We start from the raw sequence: 24,096 nt of genomic DNA, 5'->3' as shown, positions 1-24,096 counted from the left end.
TTTTCTAGTTGCATATATTTTACATTTCTAAATAATGACTTTTCTTCCTTAAAACATTATGATGTGATGATTTTCATCAAAATGTCTCCATAATTGCATAGTAGTTCCTTTGAGAAATGCTCTCATGTATAGAAATCTCCCCACCACCGCCCCTCTAGAATATTCAATCTACTTTGTCCTCATTCCCTTTATCAGTCAAAGCCAACCTTAGACCCCGGAAAGAAGGAACACAGACACCAGTAGTGTTTTTTTTTGTTTGTTTTTAATAGGAGAGAACATTTCCTTTAATTTATCAGATTGAGGGAAGCCGAGACACAGACAAACTGACCGAGACCAAGACTGGAAATAGTTTAGAAAAAAAACATAAAAGGAAAAACTGAGGAATGGAAGTGTAATAATGTAGTGCTGGAAGGAGCGGAGAACAGGGCTCGGTATGGCGGGGGGACGGCCATCACGTCATCTCCAGAATCACTGTCAGTAGGAGGAACGCCGAAACTAGCATGGAACCACTGGAACTGGAAGTGCAACCTAGAAGGGAACAAAGAGACAGTCACACCGCGTAGGAGGTAACAAACATGAGAAGCAGGAAGCTCGTCCATAGAAAAAGAGTCACGCTCCACACTAACACCTAAGAAAAGGAGAGGAGTCCAGAGGAATTCAAGTCTCAGAAGCGGAGAAGAAGAGGAAAGGATGAGAAAGGAGGGCTAGATAGATATAGAAAGAGAGAGAGAGAGAGAGAGAGAGAGAGAGAGAATGAGGAAAAGAGGAAATTGCAAGGAGGTGATCGACCTTCAGTGACATGGATAAAGCATAGTAAGGCAGGAAGGCTGAGGGCCATGGGCAAGAGAAAGAAAAACAAGGGAGCAGGAACACGAGAAATATAGCAACAAATGGAGAGGAGAAAATGAGAGAATATGCACACGACAAATGAGAAAAGAGGAGCGGTGAATGGGGACTTAGAAAACGAGGGAAAGAGAGTGTGAGAAAGAAGTGAGAAAAGAGAGGATGAGCGCAGGAAAGACACTGTTGGGGATTAACGAAAAGAGGCAGAAACGACTGCTGCCGGAGAAACAAACAAAAATATCCATTTGCCTGTCTACATGCATGTCTGCATCGTGACATTCACCATTGTAGTATGTTTACACATGTTTTGGTCCTCTTCCTAAAGCGATTTGGGCGTTCTTGCTTGAAGCAAGCACGGGCTCCCATGAAAAGAGAACCGAAACACGTATGAAAACATAACAATGATGTGAGTAGCACGATCGTGACCAGGCACGGTCCTATTTTTATGTTTCTCGATCAAAAGTGTGAGTGGGTAGGGCTAAGCTTAAGGTTTGGCTTGACAGTGCCTCACAACCTGAGCTCTGGCTTTCCCACCGCTATTCACTGTCCTAAGTCTCTCTTCTCTCACTGTCTTACCTCCATTTAAGCTTCTTGCTCTGTCATTCCTGTTCTTATAATTTTGACCAGTGGGTTAAGTATTCACCCAAAAGCCCTCAGGTGAATGGTTGTAGACTTGATTTCGTATGACTTACGGCCCGGGTACAACAATAAGAATGGATGCCACCTATGAAAAGCCAAGCATTCATGGCCTTTTTTTGAAGGCAAGGTCATTAATACTCTATACTGTGCAAGGTCTATCATTTGAAGCATAGGGGAGACTGCCAAACGTTATGGGAAGATAGTTGAGAAAAGGGGATTTTTTGAGGTTCCTTATCATGATTACAAAAAATGAGACGACAACTATTGCCTGGAGGAAAAAAGAATAATAGACACTATATATACAAGGTCATACGGAGCTAGATGCGATATGGAACCTGTGCATTTACCTCGTGCGGAGACGCATGTACAGTGTGTAAATGGTATGGTCTATGACCTTTACATATGAAGGGATGAAAAGGTGAACTTTTATTAAACAATAGGAGTCCATCGATTTGAAGCTATACCCCTCTAAAAAAGGGATCCGTCTGATAACAAATCACAAAGTATAGATCTAGAACAAATGCAGAATTTGGAATTTGGTGGCATAATCACTGAACATTGATTACGAAGGGAATAACCTTAGGTAGTAGATTATATACTACTACGCCAGACAATCAGCCTAGGAACCTTAGAAGCCCCTGCTATGACCAAAGCATGTATGCACATAGAGAAATCAGCAATTATTAGAACACTCTGAAACCCCAATTCAGGTAACAATATTGAACATGGGCTTGAAATGATGAGCCCCCTTGTCCCCTTGTCAACGTGGCTCGAGCCATGTTCTTATTGGTTTCTTAAAGTCAGCATTATGGCTCCAATGTCTGTAAGGCGGCTGTTCCAAAGACGAGGAGATGGGTCAGAGAAGGAGGATGCACTTATTTCTCTGAGAATAAGGAGAGCATAGGAGTGTAAAGAGGTCAGCGGATTATTAAGGTTTATTTATGTTTAGTTCCAATTGTAAGGACATTTCGCCTTTTCCATTGGCAGCATTTATGTTGCTACACTGGGAATTGGCCAAGGAGAGCCTGCCTAGTCAGAAAAGAGCTTGAGATATTGGTTCTTTGAAACTAGTTTGAAGTAGGGTGTGGACAGCTGTTTTTTGGGCTCTTTGGATGCTTGATAGTAGGTAAGCTGGAGTGTCGAAGACCATCACTTCTTCATTTATATCAAGTAGCAAAGAGGCACAACTTCTGCACCTTTGAGGAACAAGGTCCCTCAGCAGTATACCATCTTTCACGACATATTTAGGTACATCTACAGTTTTTGGTTAGGTACTTGTTGGTCTTTGGAAACAATGCAGCAAAAGCTCCAACACTCCTGCCCTCTTCCCACTATCTACAACACATGCACACCAATTCCTTCCCCAGGATCAGCAGAAAGAACTATGGTGTACTTCATATGAGGAAAACTGGCGGTCCACAAATCAACTAAAGTTGGGGCCTGGCAAGTCTAAAGCAGCTGAATTGCAAAAAAGAACCAGGAAGCAGGCATCCTCAATCTACCCCCAAACCGTAGAAGCTTGTGGTTGTCAACATCAGAATTGCACCCACTCTCGTGCAATTCAACTAAGAAATGAAGACCCTCTCCTTCAAGTAGATCCTACTTTGCATCCATAAAATGACACCCATCCCCCACAGCTAAGCGCCCCTTCTGATGTCCACCCTATATATACATAGCCAACACCCATTTCCCATCCGACTCCACCGTAGGCAGTGGATACGTTCTCCACCAAGTGTAAATGTTAACTGTTCCTTGCAACCGTATGCAGTATGCATGTAAGAAATTGTAGGTTGTGAAGCGATGTAATGTAAGGTCCCCTAGTATAGCAAAGCTCTGCCGTTTGGTGGCTTTGTTGCTCCATGCAGGCCAGAAGTACCCCAGACCTGAGTGTTGGTTTGATTATAAGTTATTAGAGGCAGAGACATTTGGTTATGGGTTATCCAGAGTGGAGAGACCTAAGATCAGATTAACTGGAAGCCAGCAATGCGTGGCTGCGTTAGAGGCCGGTGAGGAGGATTCGTGATATGAGAAGTGCACTGCAGCATTGCTCCAATTATGTGGTATCTTTGTAGGCATCTCACTGCCGTGTGGGAGCATTGATTGAGTGAGTAGTGTAAAGAGCTATGAGATGGAGAAGTGATTAAAGTGATGGTAGTAGGAGATGGGATTCGTTAAGCGAGAATACATCTTGACTATCGTTATCATTGTTGAATTGGTCTTGAAAATATTGCATTGATCTCTCGCAGGATGAGGGGTTCCTACCCCTCTGATTCCATGTAGGATGGAGGCGCGACTGAATGAGTCAAATCTCAGGAATCCCTTGACTGATGCATTGTGTGCCGGCATGTGACATAATGAGGAATACATATGCAGTAGATGTCTCCGAGGATGGACTGTCTGTTGGTTGATGTTGATCCATGGTGCTTAGGTTTGACTTTGTAATCACATAGGCCATGCTAATGTGTCATTGTTATAGTCTGGTTTTCAGGTGAAGGTAGGCTTGTTTTCCCCTGTGCACAGATGTCTAGGAAGTCTGAGAGCTTGATTCGGAGAAAGGAGAAGGCTGATTCTACATGGCGCTTCCATTGAAACTTTAGCACGTTACTAATGCCTCATTACTGGACCACAGTCTTCTGTTTCGATTGCTGTGCGTGAAATGTCCTAGTGGTGCAGTCTATGCATTTGCCATGAATGGCACCATGAGCAATGGGTAGGACTTCATTGAATATTCATTTGATTGGGAGCCAGTGGAGCATTCAGAGAGCTGGGGAGATGTGTTTGTGTCTCTGAAGTTTCAGATGCAGCATGGCAGTCTCATGCTTGTCTCTTTGCAGCCTGTTCAGCAAGTGCTTCGGGTGGCATAGTTAGAGACTGCTGGAATTGCCTAGTCTTGAGAGAACTAGTGTAGTGACTGCCGCGTTTCTGTTCGGAATGCCAGCTAGGTCTTTATGCACTGAGTTAGTCATAGTTGAAAGAAGAATCTTTTTATGATGGCTCACAGTCATGGTTGGAAGCGAAGTTCAGGATGTGTGGCGACTGCCGTGGGCTGTGGACGATTGCCAATATCTTTGGGCCATGGGATTGGAGTGAGGTATGAGGTTGTGGTGCTGCAAAGCATTAGTTCGGTTTTGGTTGGGTTCATTTTCGTTCAATTGTTTGTTATTCATCAGTCAAAATGAGTAGGCAGTATGTTAATATCGGGTTTGCTTTATTTGGATTTGTTTGCAAGCTTGTAGATCTTTTTTTATCACCCGTGTAGCTGAAACAAGTGAAGCCTGCGTTATTGATAGGTTCTAGAAGTGGGGGTTGCGTGGAAATGAAATTGAAAATAATGGGAGCAAGGCTTGATCGGTTGTGTACCCCACTCCTGAGGGTGAACAGTCATGACCTGAAAGGGGATTTGTGTGTTCTTTCTATTCTCTTGGTGATGAACGTGGTGATTCAGCAAAATGCTGCAGACAGAGGTTTGTGGCTGATGGTACTGAATTGCTCCGGGGCAGGAGTGCCCTCAACGTTAGTGTCGTTTAATGTAGAGGAGAGTGTGCATTCTGTTCCCCTTTTTAGTCTGAATCTGTGTTCTGACTCGTAGAGGAGGTCCTTGATTTCTGAAGCTGTCGTTATGCACATTTTAAGTATTTTAAGTTGTTTGTCTCTATAAAAGGTGTGTTGCAGATTGGTGGTAGATTACTGCTGTTGACAGTAGTCAAAAACCATCTATCAAAAACATTTGGAAAGCTCTCGCTACTGGGGTAGGTGCTATGCTCGGCGTTGTTGCCGTCATTAAGATTGATTCTTTCTATCTAGGTAGTTCTGAATTTGCCACATTTGGTGGCTAAAGTGTGCTGCATTGGAGTTGCAAAGCTCTTGGGATGGTGGCTGTTTCCATTGACAGAATGCACCACCTCTATTAGGTGTGAGTAGTGAGATTGTTTTGCCTTCACCATTTCTGCTCTCTAGATCTGGAGTGGTTGATTGTAAATATGCTTTTTTGTTGATGGGGAACTTTGAGGAAGATGAGTCTGGGGTGAACCATTTGGCAAACTTCTTCTTTGGGGAGAATATGAAAGGCTTCTGTGGTGTCAGTATGTCCAGATTGTTTGAAATGCCTTCAAGAAGGTTTTTGTGTTGTTGTTCCTCTGGCGTTGCAGTTTAGTTTTCAATTGGTGGCTGGTGTTGGGGTGCCTCCAGTTTTTCAAAGAGTTCAGCTTGTATTTATTTGTATTTGTTTGAAGAACAAGCAATGTCAATTTCAATCTTAAATGACTTACAATAACTCAATTATGGATGGTGGAGGCATTCCTGCAAAGGATGCCTGTACAATGGACAAAACAAACAGAAACAAAATATATTTGGGAAACAGGTGACCTGTAAAGATATCATTAACCAAAGAGGGCAAGTGATTCAAATGAAAGAGGAATACTAAATAAACATACAAAGCCACATTGGCAAGCATCACTGGAGGCGGAGTTGCGGTCAAGTAAGGGCATCTGTGTAAAGTAATCAAAAAAATCAATGGCCAGCCCTTAACATTGAAAACATGTTTTCTTGAATTTATTTTAACACACACCTTTGAAATTAAATGCTGTGGGCGACCCCACCCCCCCCCGCAAACTTCCCCACATCCCTCACCTTATTTAATTCCCCAACCCCCATCAATATTTTCGCTGAAATGTGCTAAAATAAATTTAAAAATATTTGATGAAGTGGGCTTCACAGTGATTGCATTCAATGTTATTGGGTGGTACCAAGTAGGGATCATGGGAGAGAAGGCAGGGGAGCTCTTTTTATTTTACCAAGTAAGAGAAGTTTAAGCTGAGTTTTGAAGAGATCCACTGTTGGCTGGTTTTAATTGGGAGGGGCAGTGGGTTCCAGTCGTGCCGGGTGCGTAGGGAGACAGAGTTTTGAAGAGGAGGCACAGGGTGCATGGGATAGTGAGTATGAGTGAAGAGGCTGATCTGAGGGAATGGGACTGTGAGCAAACAGAGATAAAATCAGACTGCTACTGAGAAGCAAGAGCATTGGTAGCTTTTTAGACAGAGATAATTAACTTGAAATGTGGGCGGTTCGTCATGGCGAGCCAACCAGCATGTTGTCTTTAGGTAAAAGTGGAGGCGGATCTGGGTAAGTAGTAGAGAGTGTGGTTAAAAACCTTGAGGACCTTTTCTAGATGGAGGAAGATTAGAGAGGACAGCTAAGGAGAAATCTTGAGCAGTAGTCAAGTTTGCTGAGCAGAGGGGTGGAGAATCGAGATTTTGTAGCATCATTATTTATACACGGATGCATTTTCCGTATGTTGAGGAGGTTAATATGAGCAGCAGTGGTTGTGATGGATTGTTGCAGTTGGAGGTCACTTTCAAAGAGGACCCGAAGGTTGAGAGCCTTGACTGAGGCAGCAAGTAGGTCAGTCAGGAAGGCGATACCATAAGGGAGTGAAGAAATGGCATTGGAAGACGGGAGAAAGATGACTTCCATGTTAGTTGGTAATTTGCTCCAAGGTGACTGGGGTGAAGGAGGGAAAGGAGAAAATGATTTGAGTGTCATCAGCAATGAAAGGCAAAGTTCTCCTTACAGGCCTTAATTGATGTTGGGGGTGCTATGGTCTATTTTGGAAGTGGTCTACATTGGGTTAAGATGCTGAAAGGGATGGTGAGGTGGTCGCAGGATAAGACAACTGGAGGGACGATACTAGTGATAGTGTTGCCACATGCATTTTGTCATTCTTTTCCAGGCAAAGATGTAAGCTCCCAAGATGGTGAGGGTGGTCTGTAGATAGAAGAACGCTCACTGTGGAGTGTGTGAGGTAGTATAGGGTAGGATAATTGATTCACAGTCCGTAATGTTGTTTGAGGGTTACAATTTCATGACAATATGGTCTTCATGAACAAATGTCATTCATCCTCCTATCTTGGCAGCTTTGTTTGTAGGTTTAATATACTAGTCTGGGGGATTGACTTGTGTATAACCATAGAGTAATTATCTGTGAATCTGTTCTCTGTGATGAGTAGTAGCTCTTCTATGTCCTTGTTGAGAAGGTTGTGAATGTATGTAAATTTTTTTGCTATCCAGTTGTTGTTGATGAGAGGGCACATGGTTCTTAGGTTTTCTTTGTAGCTCCGGTTGTTTTACCCAGATTGTACTTTCCTTGGGAGCTCAGAGTTCTGCATCCTCAGAGTTGGATTTGTCTTGGAACACGATGAGCTGGTTCTTCTTGGAGTCAGGTTGGTTCTCTTGGTTCCACTGATAGTTTGTTGTAGGATGTTTTGTGATAATATATGTGATCTGTGTTGGCAAAAGTGTGACGTTTCTGATTATTTGTCTGTTCACTGCGAGGGATCTGTGTAAGATCTGTGGTGCCGTCATAGGTGAGAGTGTCCTTTAGGGTCAGTGCTGCTTTTCTCACCTTTGTGCGGTCATCAGTGTGTTCTGTTGAAAGTGGGTATTGCCTGTTTCTGGTATTGATGGGCATCTAATGAGGTATCTATCAATCAAGGTTGTCACTTGTTTTGTAGCTGGATCACCAATGAGTTTTCAGTATGAATGATTCTGCCTCACTTCTGGTCATATCTTGCTATCTTTCCGTCAATTGTTATGACTATTCTCCCGTAACCATCTGATGTATGTGTGTATCCCTTACCAAAGTACACATTATGTTGCTGCCCGAGGCTAGTTTCACGCACAAATACATTCTCCTAAAAAAGGAATCAAGAAATTAAATCGCATTGTTTTGGTTAAAAAGGGCAACTAGCTTATCACAGTTTAGACCAACCCTGGAGAAGAAGGAAGATGGCCAGAGGGGCTTTTTTTAAAAACATTATGAATCATTTAGTGGAGTACTTTTCAATTGAGAATACTGTGGTCATGGGCACCACAAATTCTATAAGCACCATCCGCAAGAAGAGGACATTCCTGTTGAACATGTGACAGCCATATATCTGAAAGCCAGGAAGTGTAAATTAGATGTGTGTTTGAATCGATTCCGATGGGATCAGTGTGTGGTTCTCGTTAATTGTCGGAGAATTTAAAGCAAAATACATTGTTTGAACAGGAATTGTTGATTAATGGAGGAATTTAGCAGGTTACTATGGTTTGGTTGGTGACAACAGTGGGTGAAAAGAAAGATGCAGCAAGTGTGAGTGTGAGGATGTGGTGAAAAGAAGGATAAAAGAAACACAGTAGATGGGACCTTCTGCTACAGATGTAGGAGCCCAAGCACCTGCAGTAGTCCAGTCATTATTTAGTGATTGATACAGTGTGTAGAAGAATAGGGTATTTCCTTGAAATGTGCAAGCATGGTATTGGGAAAGACCATAAGGAGGTGAAGGACAAGACACCAAGGATTGTGTGTCCTTGGGTGTCATCTAGTGGAATTGCTGCTCTTTTCATGTTGTCGTTGAATATTGGGTCCTGGAAGTTGATAGTTTGGGTTGGTAGGTAGGAGCAGAGGGAGTAGAGCTAGATTGCTTTGCTGTTGTGTTGATGCATACAGATTGGAAGGAACCCTGCATTATGTTCAGGAAAGACTTCTAAGTGTTTTAGATATGCTGTACAGTGGGACTATGTCTGCGTGTTTGAGGCAGAGATCCAGTGTCTGATATACAGTTGTAGCATTCAGCATTCTGTGTTCCGTGTTTTGTTCCTGAGCATTTCTTCTCCATGACGCTGTGGAACATGGAACAAAGAATGTAGAATGCAAAAGGGAAAATGCTGATAGAAAGTTCAGTTTGTGAGATGGCTCTTAATGAGCCGGTGGGCCACCTATGATCTCAATAAAAACCCTCAAAAGAATTGCCTCTTTGAGATAATTTCAGTGGCGACGAGGATGGGATTTCCTGACCGGCGGCTCACAAAGTAGCTTTTCATTTATACAGTATCCACTGCCATATGTGTGAAGAAGTGAAGCAGTTAAGGCTTGCAGCTCCGAGTGTCCCTAACAGGATGAATTTACCAGCGGATCAGAGCAGGAAGTAATCGAGGAGCAGTGAAGTGTTTCCAGGGAGCAGCGAAGTATAGAACTCATACCGAGAAATGAAAGCGTACCGACAACTTTGAACTTCATGCAACGGTGGCGCGGAGCACTGAAATTTTGTTGCAAATGTGCCACCATACGCATGGTCTATGAAGTAAGTCAAACACAGCGCTACCGGTTTTATATTAAAACTTTGTTGCCGACTCACTAAGAGAGTTTCATTAACTTTGAATTGCAAAACCAATTACTGCAGAGTGTGGCCACATCTTTATGAACTGCGCGAGCCCAGTTGATACCATAAGATTCAGCAGAGCAAGGATATTGCATCTTTCAATCAGAAAGCTTTGCCGCCTCGCACACCTCACGTGCAGTGACGCTCTTATAGATGCAAGTAAAGCACCTTCCTATGTCGCTGTATGTGCCGCAATTTTGTTGCCCCAGCAACCGGACATTTTAAGCAACAACGCAACTACACTATAAACAAAGCATTGTACATTGTCAGTTACTCAGTCCTTGCAGAGAATCAGAAGCGGTCAAATACGATCGCACCACAGCTAAAGTACAGCCAAATATACTACAACATTTGTAGTTAAGAAACCAAGTGAAACAAGTGCAATTCATTTGTGATTTGTTTGAAGTGATTTGTTTGAAAACCAAAAGAAATAATAAACTGATCCAGCCATCATTATAATACAAAGCATTATAAAAACCAACACCTGAACAAATCAAGTCTTACCTTGTGCAAACAACAGAAAGTGAAACCATAAATATGGTGGTGATACCGAGGAACTAACCGTTCCAAACAAGACAACTATACATTTCCAGGGATTCACTGTCAGGGCACCAGTGTTCATCATACTGTTGGTACCAAATATTAACAGTGACTCAATCTTGCCACGAATTAGCATCATCAAGAACCAAGATATACGTCCTGGTTAAAGGATTCCTGTTCAAACCAAGTGCAAATACCACTGTGTGAATCATACCTGACATATCACAACCAACCATGCAGGGAATACCACCACCAAATTATACCCTGGATATCAAGGGTGAACCAACAGTGCCCTGGAAATGATGGAAGAAACATTTTGACCATTATGTATTTGCAGCACATGGTTTGAATTTCTACAGTGAACGAAAAACGTGTTTACTTATACACTTTTTAGGCAACTATGGGCAGGAACAATTTGAGAATCTTCCTTCCTTGACCGATGAGGAATCATCGGGGTTTACAGAGTATGAAAAAATTATTAAAATGTTATATAAACATTATGAAAAATCTGCTAGCTTTATCCTTAAGAGATACCATTTTGGCAAACGGAAACAAGAGGCTGGGGAGACTGTAGAGAAATGTATTACAGCTTTACATGGTTTAGCCACTTCATGTGACTTTGGCAATAATCTGGATGAGAGACTACGAGACCAATTTGCGTTGGAATTCAATGATGGATATACGAGGGAAGCATTGTAGTTGAAAGGAAATCCATCCATAGAAAAAGTTCTTAGAGTTGCAAAAGAAATCGAACACACCAACAAGTGTGTGAAAGAGTTGGAAAGAAGAGGCGAAAGTGAAACGAGGAAGCGGGAGATCTGACAGATACCAGAGGTTTTAGCTGCTCAAGAAGGAAACAAGGAAACTGGGAGTCAAAAGAGAAACTATAGCAAAAGAAGAAGGGAACCAGATTCATAGAGAGGAAAGATGTAAATGAGAGGAGAAGATGTTATCGCTGTGATAGCATATACCATCTAGCCAGTAGTGAAAAATGTCCTGGCATCAGAGAGACATGCAGGAGGTCTAATAAGAAAGGACATTTCACCAACTGTTGTAGAACAAAGATGGAGAATGTTGATTGTATTGATGAACTTTGCGAGGGGTTGGAAGAATGCACCTTCACCATTGATGATTCAGAAGTTAAAATTGTGGCAGATGAAGATGCAGATGTTGAAAAATGGATGGAAACAATAGAAATTGGAGGCACAAAAATCATCATGGTAATTGACTCCGGAGCCAAGTATACTTTGTTGCCCAATGTCATTTTCGGGAAAGGTTTAAAGGAAAATATTATATTAAAGGAGGTAGATGTCAAACCAGTTGCCTATGTGAAAGATGCATTGAGTTAGAAGGTTGGTTCTGGTCAACTTTGAAGTTTAAGGATAGAACAGCCAAAGGAAAGATTTATGTTTCCAAGAAAGGAATGTACCCACTTCTGAGCTGGTCTCATCAAAAAAGACTTAAAATTAGACTTGATCCCTATACAGAGGAAACAGTTTATGCTTTAAACCGAGAGACATCAACTGCATCATTTGTACAACATCCTGTTTTTCGAGAGGAACTAGGCAGTTTAAAAAATGTTAGACACAGAATTTGCTAGAAACGTGATGCCATTGCTGTTGTACAGAAAGTGAGACCAGTTCCCTTGGCAATAAGATCTGCAGTGAAGGAGGAAGTCGAGAAAATGGAAGCCCAGAGTGTGATTGAGAGGGTGGAATCTTCTGAATGGGTTTCACCATTGGTGATAGTTCACAAGCCTAATGGAAAACTTAGGTTATGTTTAGACCTTAAATGTGTGAACAAATGTGTGATTCCAGGCAGACATCCACTGCCTAACATAGCTGAAATGCTTGGCATTATCAAGGGTGTAAAAGTGATGAGTCCTCTGGATTTGAAATCTGCATATCATCAAATTGTGTTTCATCCTTGTTCTCGAAATGTTAGGGCCTTCATTACCACTGAAGGTTTATTTCAATGTAAGAGAACCCATCATCCCCATTCACATTGAGCCCTATGGGGGCTCGAATGGGAATGGGGATGCACAGGGTCTGGGTTCCCTGAATGGGGAAATACCGGGCCCTCCACGGTCAGATTGGCCCAGTAATTCCTCATTCAAGGAACCCAGACCCGGTACACGGTAAGGGGGTAGCCATGCCGCTATTACCGGCATGGTTACCTCTTACCTCGTAATGACCCCCAATGTCTTTTGGGCTCATAACTGCAGCTGCTGTTTTTCAGCACATAATGTATCAATTATTTCATCACATGCCAGGGGTATTATGTTTCCAGGAAGACACATTGGCTTATGGAAATAGTCAAGAAGAACATGATTTTAGGATTCACAAGGTTTTAGACATTTTCATGAAGGTTGGTTTGATGCTTAGCAGGGACAAATGCAAGGTTACCAGATCCACCATACAATATTTTGCCCATGAAATTTCTGATAAGGGTATTAGGTCTAAGGAGGATTTAGTGAACACAATTCTTACATTTCACAGTCATGATAATAAAGATAAAGATATTTCGTTCCTAGGCATAGCTCAACATTATGCCAAGTTTATACCTGAGATGGCCAGTAAACATTTTCACATGAGGAAGCTGGTGAAGAAGGGAGTAAAGTTTAGCTGGAATGATCAATGTGAACTTGAATTTGACAGGATAAAGATGGATTTGAAAAATGCACCCACTTTGAAGGATATTTATCCCAACAAAAAAAGGGATTCTCACTACGGATGCCAGCAATCATAGTTTGGGAGCAGTATTGTCCCAAGTGGAAGGTTGGATAGAATATCCCATTGCTTTTGCATCGAGAGTTTCAAGGGAGGCAGAATTTAACTACTCCACAATCGGGAAGGAACTTTTGGCTGTCAAATGGGCGACTGATAAGTTGTGCTTGTTTCTTTGGGGTATTAGGTTTGTAGTAGATCATATCACAAACCACTCAAGGAGATTTTGACTACAAAGGGTTTGGATAACGTTTCTTCAAGGATTCGCAAGTGGATGGCTGGCATGCAAAAGTGTAACCGGAAAGTAGAGTTTGTATCTGGGGTCAAAAACATATCAGCTGATTGTTTATCAAAGTTAACCAATGTTGTGGATAGTGATGATGACAATAAGTGTGATGAAGAACACATTTTGTATGTCAATCAAGGGGTTGTATCAGAAGAAGAGGCTACAGCAGCAGATGAAGTCCTAAAAAATGTGAAAGAGCGCCTTGAGAGTTGTGTGAAAGGAAATGAGATTAGGAAGAGAAGCTTACTGGGGGCTGTCAGACATGTCTTTGATGAATTACAATTGGACAATGGTATGGTGTGGTGTCAAGAGGTGACAAGTCGTTTCCCCCTACTGGTGTGAGAAGGAAGATATTAGAGTTAGCACATGAAGGGCACCAAGGCATGACGAAAACCAAGCAACTCATTAGGCAGGATTATTGGTGGCCTGGGATGGACTTGCAGGTGGAGAGACTTATTAGGGATTGTTGTAGACGTGAACATTTTGCCATGGGTTGCACCATGAGGAATGAACCCATGGCAGTCATGTCTATTCACACCATTCCTTGGGAGCGTGTAGGTTTAGACACTGTGGGTTCGGTGAGAAGCCAAGGTATGTCGAGGCTCTGTATTGATATGATATGATATGATAGGTTATTTATAACGTGCTTAATACCCATAGGTTTCTAAGCGTGGACTCGGGGATCAAACCTGTGTGTCGCTATGTCGTCTTGTTTCCAAGGCGAGCACATTGCCGCTGATCTATCCTCCCGTGATCTACATGTTATCTAGGTGGGTAGAAATTGAATGGGTACAGAATATATGCTCCAAGGACATCATTGCATTTCTGGATGTTACATTTAAAAGGGAAGGTTATCCCACCACTATTATCACAGACAATGGTGCCCAATTAGTCTCAGAAGAAATGAAAACGTTCCTTAAAGAGAATGGGTGGAACACAAAACCAGTTCCATTTATCATCCTGCGATTAATAGAATTATTGAGAGGTTTAACAACGTCATTAAGAATAGCATTAAGGGTGCCATTGCACAGAATGGGGATTGGAAAACAGCTGCTGAAGAGACAGTTGTCGCACATAGGTTAGAATGTCTCCTTTCAAAATGCTGAAGGGCAGGAAGCCCAACACAAGGGTTTGGACCTCATGGTTAGGTAGGACTTGTAAGAAAGTAATTGATTTTTTAAAAAGGTTAAGAAGAATACTTTTTACAGACAATTAAATAATAAGGTTCATTTTGACATGCGGAAGGCAGTCAAAGAATGTTGTGTAGAGGCTGGTGACTGGGTTAGGATTAAGCTTCACCACTTGGGCGTTGGAAAATTTGTGAATTGGTCAGAGCCCATACAAATACTAGAGAGGTTTCATTTTGCTGTCAGGGTGTCAGATTGTAGGGTGTGGAATGCCAATAGAGTGTGTAAGAGTGCGATGAACAGAGCCAATAGTAGTACTACTAAGCAGATTGCTAATAAATGGATACATTCTAAGTATTTCAAGTCTAAGAAAGAGAGAACCGTTAATGAGAGGGTTAATACCTGCACAAAATGTGTATATGGTACACCTTCATATTTGAGAGATTATGTCAGTTGGGCAGGATACTCCTCAACTCCAGACAGAGTGTCATTTTCCTATGTTCTATGGAACATTAGTACCCGGCGCGTGCTGTACACCAGGAATATTATGTGTGGATTGGCTCTTTTCCGAGCCATACCACACAGTATTCCTGTGTACGTTAGTGCGTCCCGCGCATGCTGGGTACTCTGTTCCCGACGAGGTGTGTGGCAGCCCCTTAGCCAATGAGGAGGCTCGAAACGGGGCAATCCCCGCTCCGAGCCTCCCCATGGTTGGAGGCTGCCTTCGTACCCCATCGGGGACTCAGGTAAGTTTTTTTTTCCTCCACCCCCTGCCCCCGCAAACTATCCGCTCCCCGCCCTCCCAACCCCACTCACCTTCTTTTTTCTTCTTTCCTTGGAAACACTTCAGTTCCCAGCACGTTCGCTCCCGATGGCCACCATGGAAAGGGAAAATGGACTACGTTGTCCCTTTCCCGGCAGACAATTTTTTCACTTTTTTGTTTTCTATTTCGAAACACGGCAGTGTTTCGGAACAGAAAAAAATGCCATTAGTACCCTGGTCTAACGGGCTGGGGTACTAATGGCTATAAGACCCTCGGCGGCGGGCCAATAGCACCCACGGTAATGCCCCTAGGGCTTTGTTAAGGCACTCACTATGCTTGGGCCTGTAACTACGGTCCCGGGGGCATTACCTGGGGTGGTATTGCCCTGCCGCCTCTAGTCTTATTGCCACATTAAATCATTGAACTATAGGTTCAAACAATTATGTAATGTATATAGTTTCCTCTGCTGCAATGTTGGATCATTTGTTGTGTTGTTAAGTTATCCATTCTATTCAACCTTTTTTCTTTTTTTCTTTTAGGTTTTCATTGCTCAGTTGCATCAATTGTGTGCAATCTGCATTATCCTAACAATTGTTTCCATTAGCTAATTGGTGGTTTTTGAAATGTGTTGTTGCACTGTTGTGTAAAGGGGGGAGGTGTGCAGTGGAGCAACTTTTCTGAAAATGTTGGGGGGGTCAAGACATCTGAAGAAAAGGTGCCCTAGACAAATGAATGGGGGCACAATGGTGTGCCATGAAAGTTGGGGGGACAAACACCCCTTTGCCCCCCTAAAATTACTCCCATGGAGGTGTGTACCATTCAGCATTCTCTGTTCCGTGTTCAGCTCCTGTACATTTCTTCACCATTAGGCTAGGGAACATGGAACAAAGAATGTAGAATGCAAAAGGGAAAATGCAGAGATAAGTTCAATTTGTGATATGGTTGTTAATGAGCCGGTGGGCCACCTATGATCTCAATAAAAATCCTCAAATGAATTGCCTCTTTGAGATCATTTTAACAGTGTTGTTGTGATACCAAGTAGCCAGTGAACATGTGTCTTTGACATCTATTGTGTATTTGTGTGGGGGCCCAGACTAGACTATGGACAATGGGTGAGGAAGATACTAAGTGAGGGGCAAGGTCTCTGTGTCGGTGTGTTGTGAGGGCGGGTCTGGTGGCCGGAGATGGAGATGGTAAGTGCAACAATCCAACAAGCAATGTCCAGAGGTTTCATTTATGCTTATTTCAGCTGAGTGGTACAAATGGTGCACAAGGATCTAGGAGGGCTGTGAGAAAGTAACATTACTGTTCAGTATGATGGTAATTTGCATTCTGAGAATTTAGGGCTTTGCATGGCCAATATGAAGTATCGGCACTGTATATTAAAGTGTTTTTTTTATTTTTTTTATTAAAAGGGGTGTGCAGGGGGTTTGGAACAGAGAACAATGTGGACTGTCAGGGTAACTTCACTGGAGGGTGGGGAGTGTAGGCGGTTTCTCTTAAAGGATAGTTCCGGGTCTTTTTTTTTATTGTCCCTACGGTTCGGCCATGTGTTTTTAAGCATAAATCGGTAGATCGTAGAAAACTTTCCTATGGACCTTACCCGACTTTTCGTCCATTAACGCACTCGAAATCAGCCGCCATTTTATGATAATCCTATCATTTCCCCCCATCGCCCTGGCTCACCTGCTTTTGCGGCACTAAATCAAATCCCCCGCCCCTGAGCCTGACATCAGCAGACGCGTACTGCCCATTTCCCAACGCCAAAGCACGTTTCGTGTCAACAATCGCTGCGCCTCAGCTAATGAAGTGTCGCCATGGAAATGGCAGGACGCCTCTTTCCTCAATAAGTATAAACACACCGTTTCACAACACACAGCAGCAGATTTTCGATTCCATTCCTCTCTCTGTGTTACTTTGAGTATTCTGTGACTCGTTTCTGTGCTCTGGTCAGCTACCTTCGCCGCTTCTAGGCCTTGTGAACACCTGTACCATCTCTGTAAATTATTTTACTTTCTTTACCACACAATGGCTACAATAATGCCGTATATGTACGAGCCCGAGTACACCGAGGAAGAACTACTGGAAAGGCAAGCACGCGAAAACGATGGGGATTCGGACGGCAGTTGGGAGGACCAGTCAACGGATGAAGAGCCTGGACCATGTCGCATGGACGGCGTCTCCACCTGGTGCACGTGCAATCGGTGCGAGCTAATGCCAACTGAGGAGGAGAACTGCTGCTGCCGTGAAAATTCCGGGTGCTTGGCCTACATTTCAGAAGGCGAGCCAAGTCCGCAATGCATCACCGAGCTGCCAGAGTTCAGGGAAGCCTGCCTCTCACGGACCGTGTTGAGGATGATGATGGTGCTTATGCACGAACTTCGCGGCACTGTTCGTCCGCGTAATCCGAGTAACGAGTAAGTATACTCTGGTTTTGATGTCAGTGATGCCACTACTATGTCATGGTCGTCTCCCACATATAAAATTACATCTACATATCATTCGAATGCATGTAAACTGGTTCCATATTGTGCATTTTCTAGATAGAATTTTTTTCAAAGCAGAATGACATTTTTTACCTGAATCGACAGTGATAAGAAAGTTTTGTCATTTTAATACAGTTTGCATCTTTCATTTTCACAGGTGGTACAGGCTGGTGGCCTATCGTTGCTTCACTTGGTGGCTTCACGGGAGGCTCGGACATCGCGTTCGGAGAGTAATACCTGCCTCTGCGGTACTTGCCATTAGACAACATTTCCCCAGCGACAGTGGACAATACCGCGGATTTTCCCTGGATGTGCTGCAACCGGAACTTTACAATGTGTAATGTTTATTATTTATGTTCAATTGAAATTAAGATCTAAAATAAAACCCAACATATATTTTAACAATGGTTGTTTGGATTTTTTAAATGAATCTAGTGTGTCTCCATTGAATAGTCTTCCTGTGCCTTGTCTTGTCACACCACATGTCTCCGGCCAGCATCCTCCCTCACGCTGGCCGCCCACCTTCAATCTACATAACCGTTGAACCCATATGCAGCAGACATACATATGTTATTTTGCGGGTTGGCATCAAGCCTCCCGGCCTTGCCTCCTCCCCCAAAAATACTTACCACACCACTTTGTTCAAGCGTTGGCAATAAAAGGCTGTTGGATTTTATTGATACAAAACATGGTTATAGGTAAATAATCAATATGGTTTATCATAATAAATCATCCTTTTGGGCACCGGGTACAGAGAAGACCCCCGCCTTGCCACCACAGGCCAGCCTGCTGCTGACTAACTGCCTAGGCATCCAGGGTCTCCAGGGTGAACTGCACCCATATATTCTCCTGGGAGGGTGAGGTATTTATAAACTCACCCCCCTGCCTTCCAAGTATTAGATCCTGCAGCCTGCCTCTTACATGCAGTTAGATGGCCTCTCCTTGGTGAGGCCCTGCAGCAAACGAGTCTTGTCTGCACGACCACCGCCCCAATCCACCCCCCCGCCCTATCAAAGGCAGTTCGCACCGGGGTACTTGTGCTGGCAAGTGGAGCTGTCAGGGAGCGATAAAGGCCAAGAGGTGCCAAAGACCATGTACACTTCAAAGTGGTCCATAGAGAATGGGTTGTTGTTCCCATGTCTACCCCCAGACCCCGTGTCTCCTGCCAAGCATCCCCCCCTCACGCTGGACGGCCCCCTGCAATCCACATAAGTGTGTCTCCATTCACGAGTCTTCCTGTGTCTTGTCTGCACGACCACCGCCCCAATCCACCCCCCCCGCCCTATCAAAGGCAGTTCGCACCGGGGTACTTGTGCTGGCAAGTGGAGCTGTCAGGGAGCGATAAAGGCCAAGAGGTGCCAAAGACCATGTACACTTCAAAGTGGTCCATAGAGCATGGGTTGTTGTTCCCATGTCTACCCCCAGACCCCGTGTCTCCTGCCAAGCATCCCCCCCTCACGCTGGACGGCCCCCTGCAATCCACATAAGTGTGTCTCCATTCACGAGTCTTCCTGTGTCTTGTCTGCACGACCACCGCCTCAATCCACCCCCCCGCCCTATCAAAGGCAGTTCGCACCGGGGTACTTGTGCTGGCAAGTGGAGCTGTCAGGGAGCGATAAAGGCCAAGAGGTGCCAAAGACCATGTACACTTCAAAGTGGTCCATAGAGCATGGGTTGTTGTTCCCATGTCTACCCCCAGACCCCGTGTCTCCTGCCAAGCATCCCCCCCTCACGCTGGACGGCCCCCTGCAATCCACATAAGTGTGTCTCCATTCACGAGTCTTCCTGTGTCTTGTCTGCACGACCACCGCCCCAATCCACCCCCCCCGCCCTATCAAAGGCAGTTCGCACCGGGGTACTTGTGCTGGCAAGTGGAGCTGTCAGGGAGTGATAAAGGCCAAGAGGTGCCAAAGACCATGTACACTTCAAAGTGGTCCATAGAGCATGGGTTGTTGTTCCCATGTCTACCCCCAGACCCTGTGTCTCCTGCCAAGCATCCCCCCTCACGCTGGACGGCCCCCTGCAAACCGCATAATGCCACGACATATACACGTCATTCATTCACAAACACACCCCTGTTTCGAATTCTTTATAACCCACTTCATATTTCTAATGAGAACTACTTTGCGCTTTGCTAGTCAACCCGTGAAGGTGCTGGTTATCTGCTCTTCGTCTCTGTGAACTTCCGTGACCACTCCGAGGAAACTCGTCAGTTTGCAACCTGTGAACTGCTCCCTGTTCTACGACAAGAAACTACTCTGATCCCTGCATCTAACTGTTTGTTCGTCAAGGTAAGGCCATGTACCATAATCATTTTGCGTGCAATTTCTTTTCGTTCAAGACAGTACATGCAAGTAACTAGTCACATGTTCTGAGTTTAGTCAAATTATTTTTCAATTTTTTTAAAGTTATTCAAATACTTATCCACATGTGAATAACGTGTATAGTTCCAAGAACCAAAACGAACCTTGCGTTGAACCTTTTATGTGTCATTTAATTTTTTAACACATTGGTATTCATAGAGAATTGTTGATCTTTACTTTTCAGAACTTTCCACAATGCCTGCCTGTTCCATTGGCGGTTGCCCTTCAAAGACCCATAATAAATCTGAAGGTATTATAATGCATGTTTTCCCTAAGACAATAGATCAGATAAGAGAATGGGTCCGATATTGCGGATATCCACCGTCTGAGCTTGAAAGTAGAGTCCTAGAAGTCTTTGTGGACAAGAGGGGTGATCGATACCGCATCTGCAGCAGGCACTTTAGCTCAGACATGTACTCCACATCATTGCTAATAAAGAAGAACACACCGCGAGCGAGGCAAAAATTGCTCGCAACCGCTATTCCCACTCTATTCGTCCACATCCCTCCACTGGTGAGTCAAGTTTATGTATTTATCTCTCGGCCTTGCGGTAGTGTGTAGCATAAGCTAACAATAATTTCCCCATTTATGTATCCACTCAATATGAAGGCGGAAGATTCTCCATCCGTGTCGTTATTGCAGTCATCAGCCACTTCAAGCGCCTATCGGGTAATCTTACTTGGCTATTCTGCCACTGACTTGTTTTATGCATGTAAATCAATAGTTTTAATTTATCGTGTAATTATTTTGCCTAATGGTACACCCTTGTACTCGTCCTCTAGTCTTTGTTTTCAGTTATAATTATTGTTATCCAAAATAATGCAAGTACTGTCTTTCAGGGAGATGCTGAGGAGTCCAACGTGTTGACGACTACCGTTGATGTCACTCAGATGCTCGAGGTACGTTTCAGGACAGTTCCATCGATGGAGATCATCAGATCTTGCATTCTTGTAGCGTGATTGTTACACACAATGTTTCTTTCGTTTTTAGCCATTGATATGTCCTTCTGTCGTCGCCCTCCTATGTGTCTTCTTTTTTCAATGTTGTGTTCATTGCTAATGAAAGTCCTATGTTTCAGGGAGTCGATGGAGCATTAGTCCAAGAAGAAGGGGGAGCGTGCAGTTACGGTTCGGCGCAACAGCTTGCAGAAGTGTGCACCGCAGTTACATCGTCCCTTGATGTTCTTATGCATTTCGAGGTATGGATACTGACAGTTCGATCAAGCGAAATCATATGACGTGATTACATCCGCTATACTTCCTTCTTTATTAACGCAAGTACTATGTTTCAGGGAGATGACGGAGCTTCTTCTACAAGAACATCACCCCTAGTAGTTGATGCAGATCTCTGGGTGGTGACACTTCCAACGATCGAGCAAATCGAATCAAATTTACATATCCATTATTTATTTTAGACAACTGATCGTTTGTGCAGGTCTATTTAGATGAGCCGTTCACGCCTGCACAAAGTTTCTGTTCTTTTTATCAAAATAGAAAACCATACTAATGCAATTACTGTGTTTCAGGGAGTCACTGAAGCATCATCTTCAATAATATCATCAATGGAAGTCTATGAGGAGCCCGAGGTATGGATCTTGACAGTTCCATCTAACTAGATCAACAATGCGTGAATAATTGTCGTTTGAATGTTCTACACAAAGCGTCCATTCGTGTTTTGCTATTGAGATGTACGTGGGTATTGGTCCCCAAGTACATTTTGTGTTTTCGATATTATTATACATACTAATGAAAGTTCTATGTTTCAGGGAGTCGATGGAGCGTCAGTGCGTGATGGATGTGCTTATCAGGAAAATATAGTCATTGCAGCGCAAGAGGAAGTGGAGACATGCACACACGAGTCGGAGCAACAGCGTACGGATGTTGAAGTTCGAGGCAAGAAAGTTTCAAAGAAAAGAAAGCAAAAGAAGGTTAGTGTCCTGGTCACTATATTATGTTGTTTTTCACTGTTAATAGTTCAATACTGTAAGTTGTGTTTAAACTGAACATCCCTTTTCCAATCTGTCCTCTAGTTGCGAGTGGGTGTACGAACTAGATCTACACAGACAGTGAAGCGAACGAGAGATGTTGCTTGTCAAACCTTTTGGCAGGGACTTGAGACTGGAGATGCATCGTGCCAATGGGAAGAATATGAAGTGATTGACAACGGAGCTATACCACCAGCAGCCATTGATAGTGGATGTCCTCCTGGTAGTTCGGATGCAGTCGGAGATCAATTCACAGAATCCACACCCGCGAAAACTAAGACCGTGAGAAAGTTGAAGAAATTGTTTTATTCACCCATCGCCGGAGAAGGAACAGATGTTGCAATGGAAGAGAATGAAGTGGACGACAATGAAACACCATCAATATCACTGAACATAGCGGAAGACGATATCAGAGATTCTACCTTTCATGTGAGTGACATGTCCTCAACGTTACAGGCCGAACCAGCTGGGATGCAGAGTGACAGTATAAGGAAAGAGGCCAAATTCATTGTATTCGATAGTTGTTTGATTGATATTATTATTCGGATGAAATGTGGTGGGGAAGTATGTGGGGAGTCATTGATTAATGTGACTCGTGCAATTCGAGGCACTAACCTTAAAATACATGCCACCTGTACAAAATATCATCCTTTCTCATGGTCTGCACAACCTATGCTGGGACAACTGCCAGCAGGCAATCTACTTTGTGCAGCGGCTGCACTTTTTAGTGGTTCAAGTTTTAAAAAATTAGAGTCTTTCTTTCAGTTTGTGGGAATCCATTTCATTGCGAAAACTCAGTTCTACAAATACCAAACCGATTATCTATTTCCAGCCATTAGCGAAGCTTGGAGAATGGAAAAAATGTCTATTGATAGTACATTCGCGGGCAAACGGTTCAGGCTAGCCGGTGATGGACAGTGCGACAGCCCAGGATTTTCAGCCAAGTACTGCACCTACCACTTTCAGGACATGGAAAGTAAGAAAATTGTGAGTTCGGTGGTCGTGCAGGTGTCACAAAGTACATCCTCAGTGGCCATGGAGAAAGTTGGCTTTGTAGCATCATTGCAAGAACTACAATCGCGGGGAATGGAGATCGACCTGATAGCCACGGACAGACACGTTTCAATTGCCAAGACAATGAGAGAACAGTACAAAAATATAAATCACCAATTTGACGTTTGGCATCTTGCAAAAACAATCAATAAAAAATTGTCGGCTGCAGGTAAAAAAAAAGAAACGCAAGGTATTTCACAGTGGTCCAAGTCAATCAGCAACCATCTTTGGTGGAGCTCAAAAACATGTGGAGGGTCGTTGGAAATCCTACTGGAAAAATGGCGGTCAGTAATGCCACACTGTACAAACGTTCACCGATGGAACACGAACCAACATTTCCACAATTGTGAACATGGCCATTTGTCCACAGAGGAGGCACGGAAGAAGAAGTGGTTGATTCCTTCATCACCCACTCACAAAGCCATTGAAAAGATTGTATTTGATAAAACTATAACAAAAGCTTTGAGGGGACTCACGGAATTCTGCCACACAGGAGATTTGGAGGTGTTCCACAATATGTGCCTAAAGTACAGGCCAAAACGATTGCATTTTGGCATGGAGGGCATGATAAATCGGACTCTTCTAGCGGTCTTGACACATAACCATAATGTTGGCCGTCAACAAAGTAGGACGACTGGAACTTTAGGGACGCTTCGCTACAATAAGGCCTTCACTAAAAGAAGTAAACAATGGGTGATCAAACCAGTGTTTGAGGATATGCAATATGAGTTTATTGAAAGACTTATTGTTGACGTCCTAGATAGGCACATAAATGGAGTTGTGAACGAACCTGTGCAGGGGACAACTGCATTGCCACCCAACATTGCCTGTGTTCCATGTCCACCTAAAGAAGAGCTCATTTAGAAATACACATCACGGTTTAAATGATTGTAATTTGATTGTCTGTTCTCTCGAGTCTCCTCATGTTGCAGGCCCATTGAATATGTGTATCTATGTATTGTGTAAATAAAAGTGATTGCTCAGTGTACATGCAATGTGTCTCTCCACCGTTGCCCCTCCCTTCACTGTGCAGTTGTGCGAACCACCCGGGTGTCACCTGTGACTTTGCTCTGGAGTCTCCTCATGT

At 43.5% G+C, this 24,096-nt stretch overlaps 1 protein-coding gene across 1 annotated transcript in view; it reads right to left on the bottom strand.

The window, feature by feature from the left end:
- Positions 1-258: 258 nt before the first annotated feature.
- Positions 259-24,096, bottom strand: part of IGSF21 (immunoglobin superfamily member 21) — a 2,012,705-nt gene continuing 1,988,867 nt past the window's right edge. Inside the window, exon 10 of the mRNA XM_069610317.1 lies at positions 259-528. Within this exon, the coding sequence (XP_069466418.1) occupies positions 452-528 (77 nt within the window). The 3' untranslated portion in view covers positions 259-451. The remainder of the gene's footprint in view (positions 529-24,096) is intronic.

The sequence above is a fragment of the Ambystoma mexicanum genome, chromosome 8 (assembly GCF_040938575.1).
Source record: "Ambystoma mexicanum isolate Mex_15411 chromosome 8, UKY_AmexF1_1, whole genome shotgun sequence".
Classification (NCBI taxonomy): domain Eukaryota; kingdom Metazoa; phylum Chordata; class Amphibia; order Caudata; family Ambystomatidae; genus Ambystoma; species Ambystoma mexicanum.
This window is presented reverse-complemented; position numbering and strand designations above follow the sequence as displayed.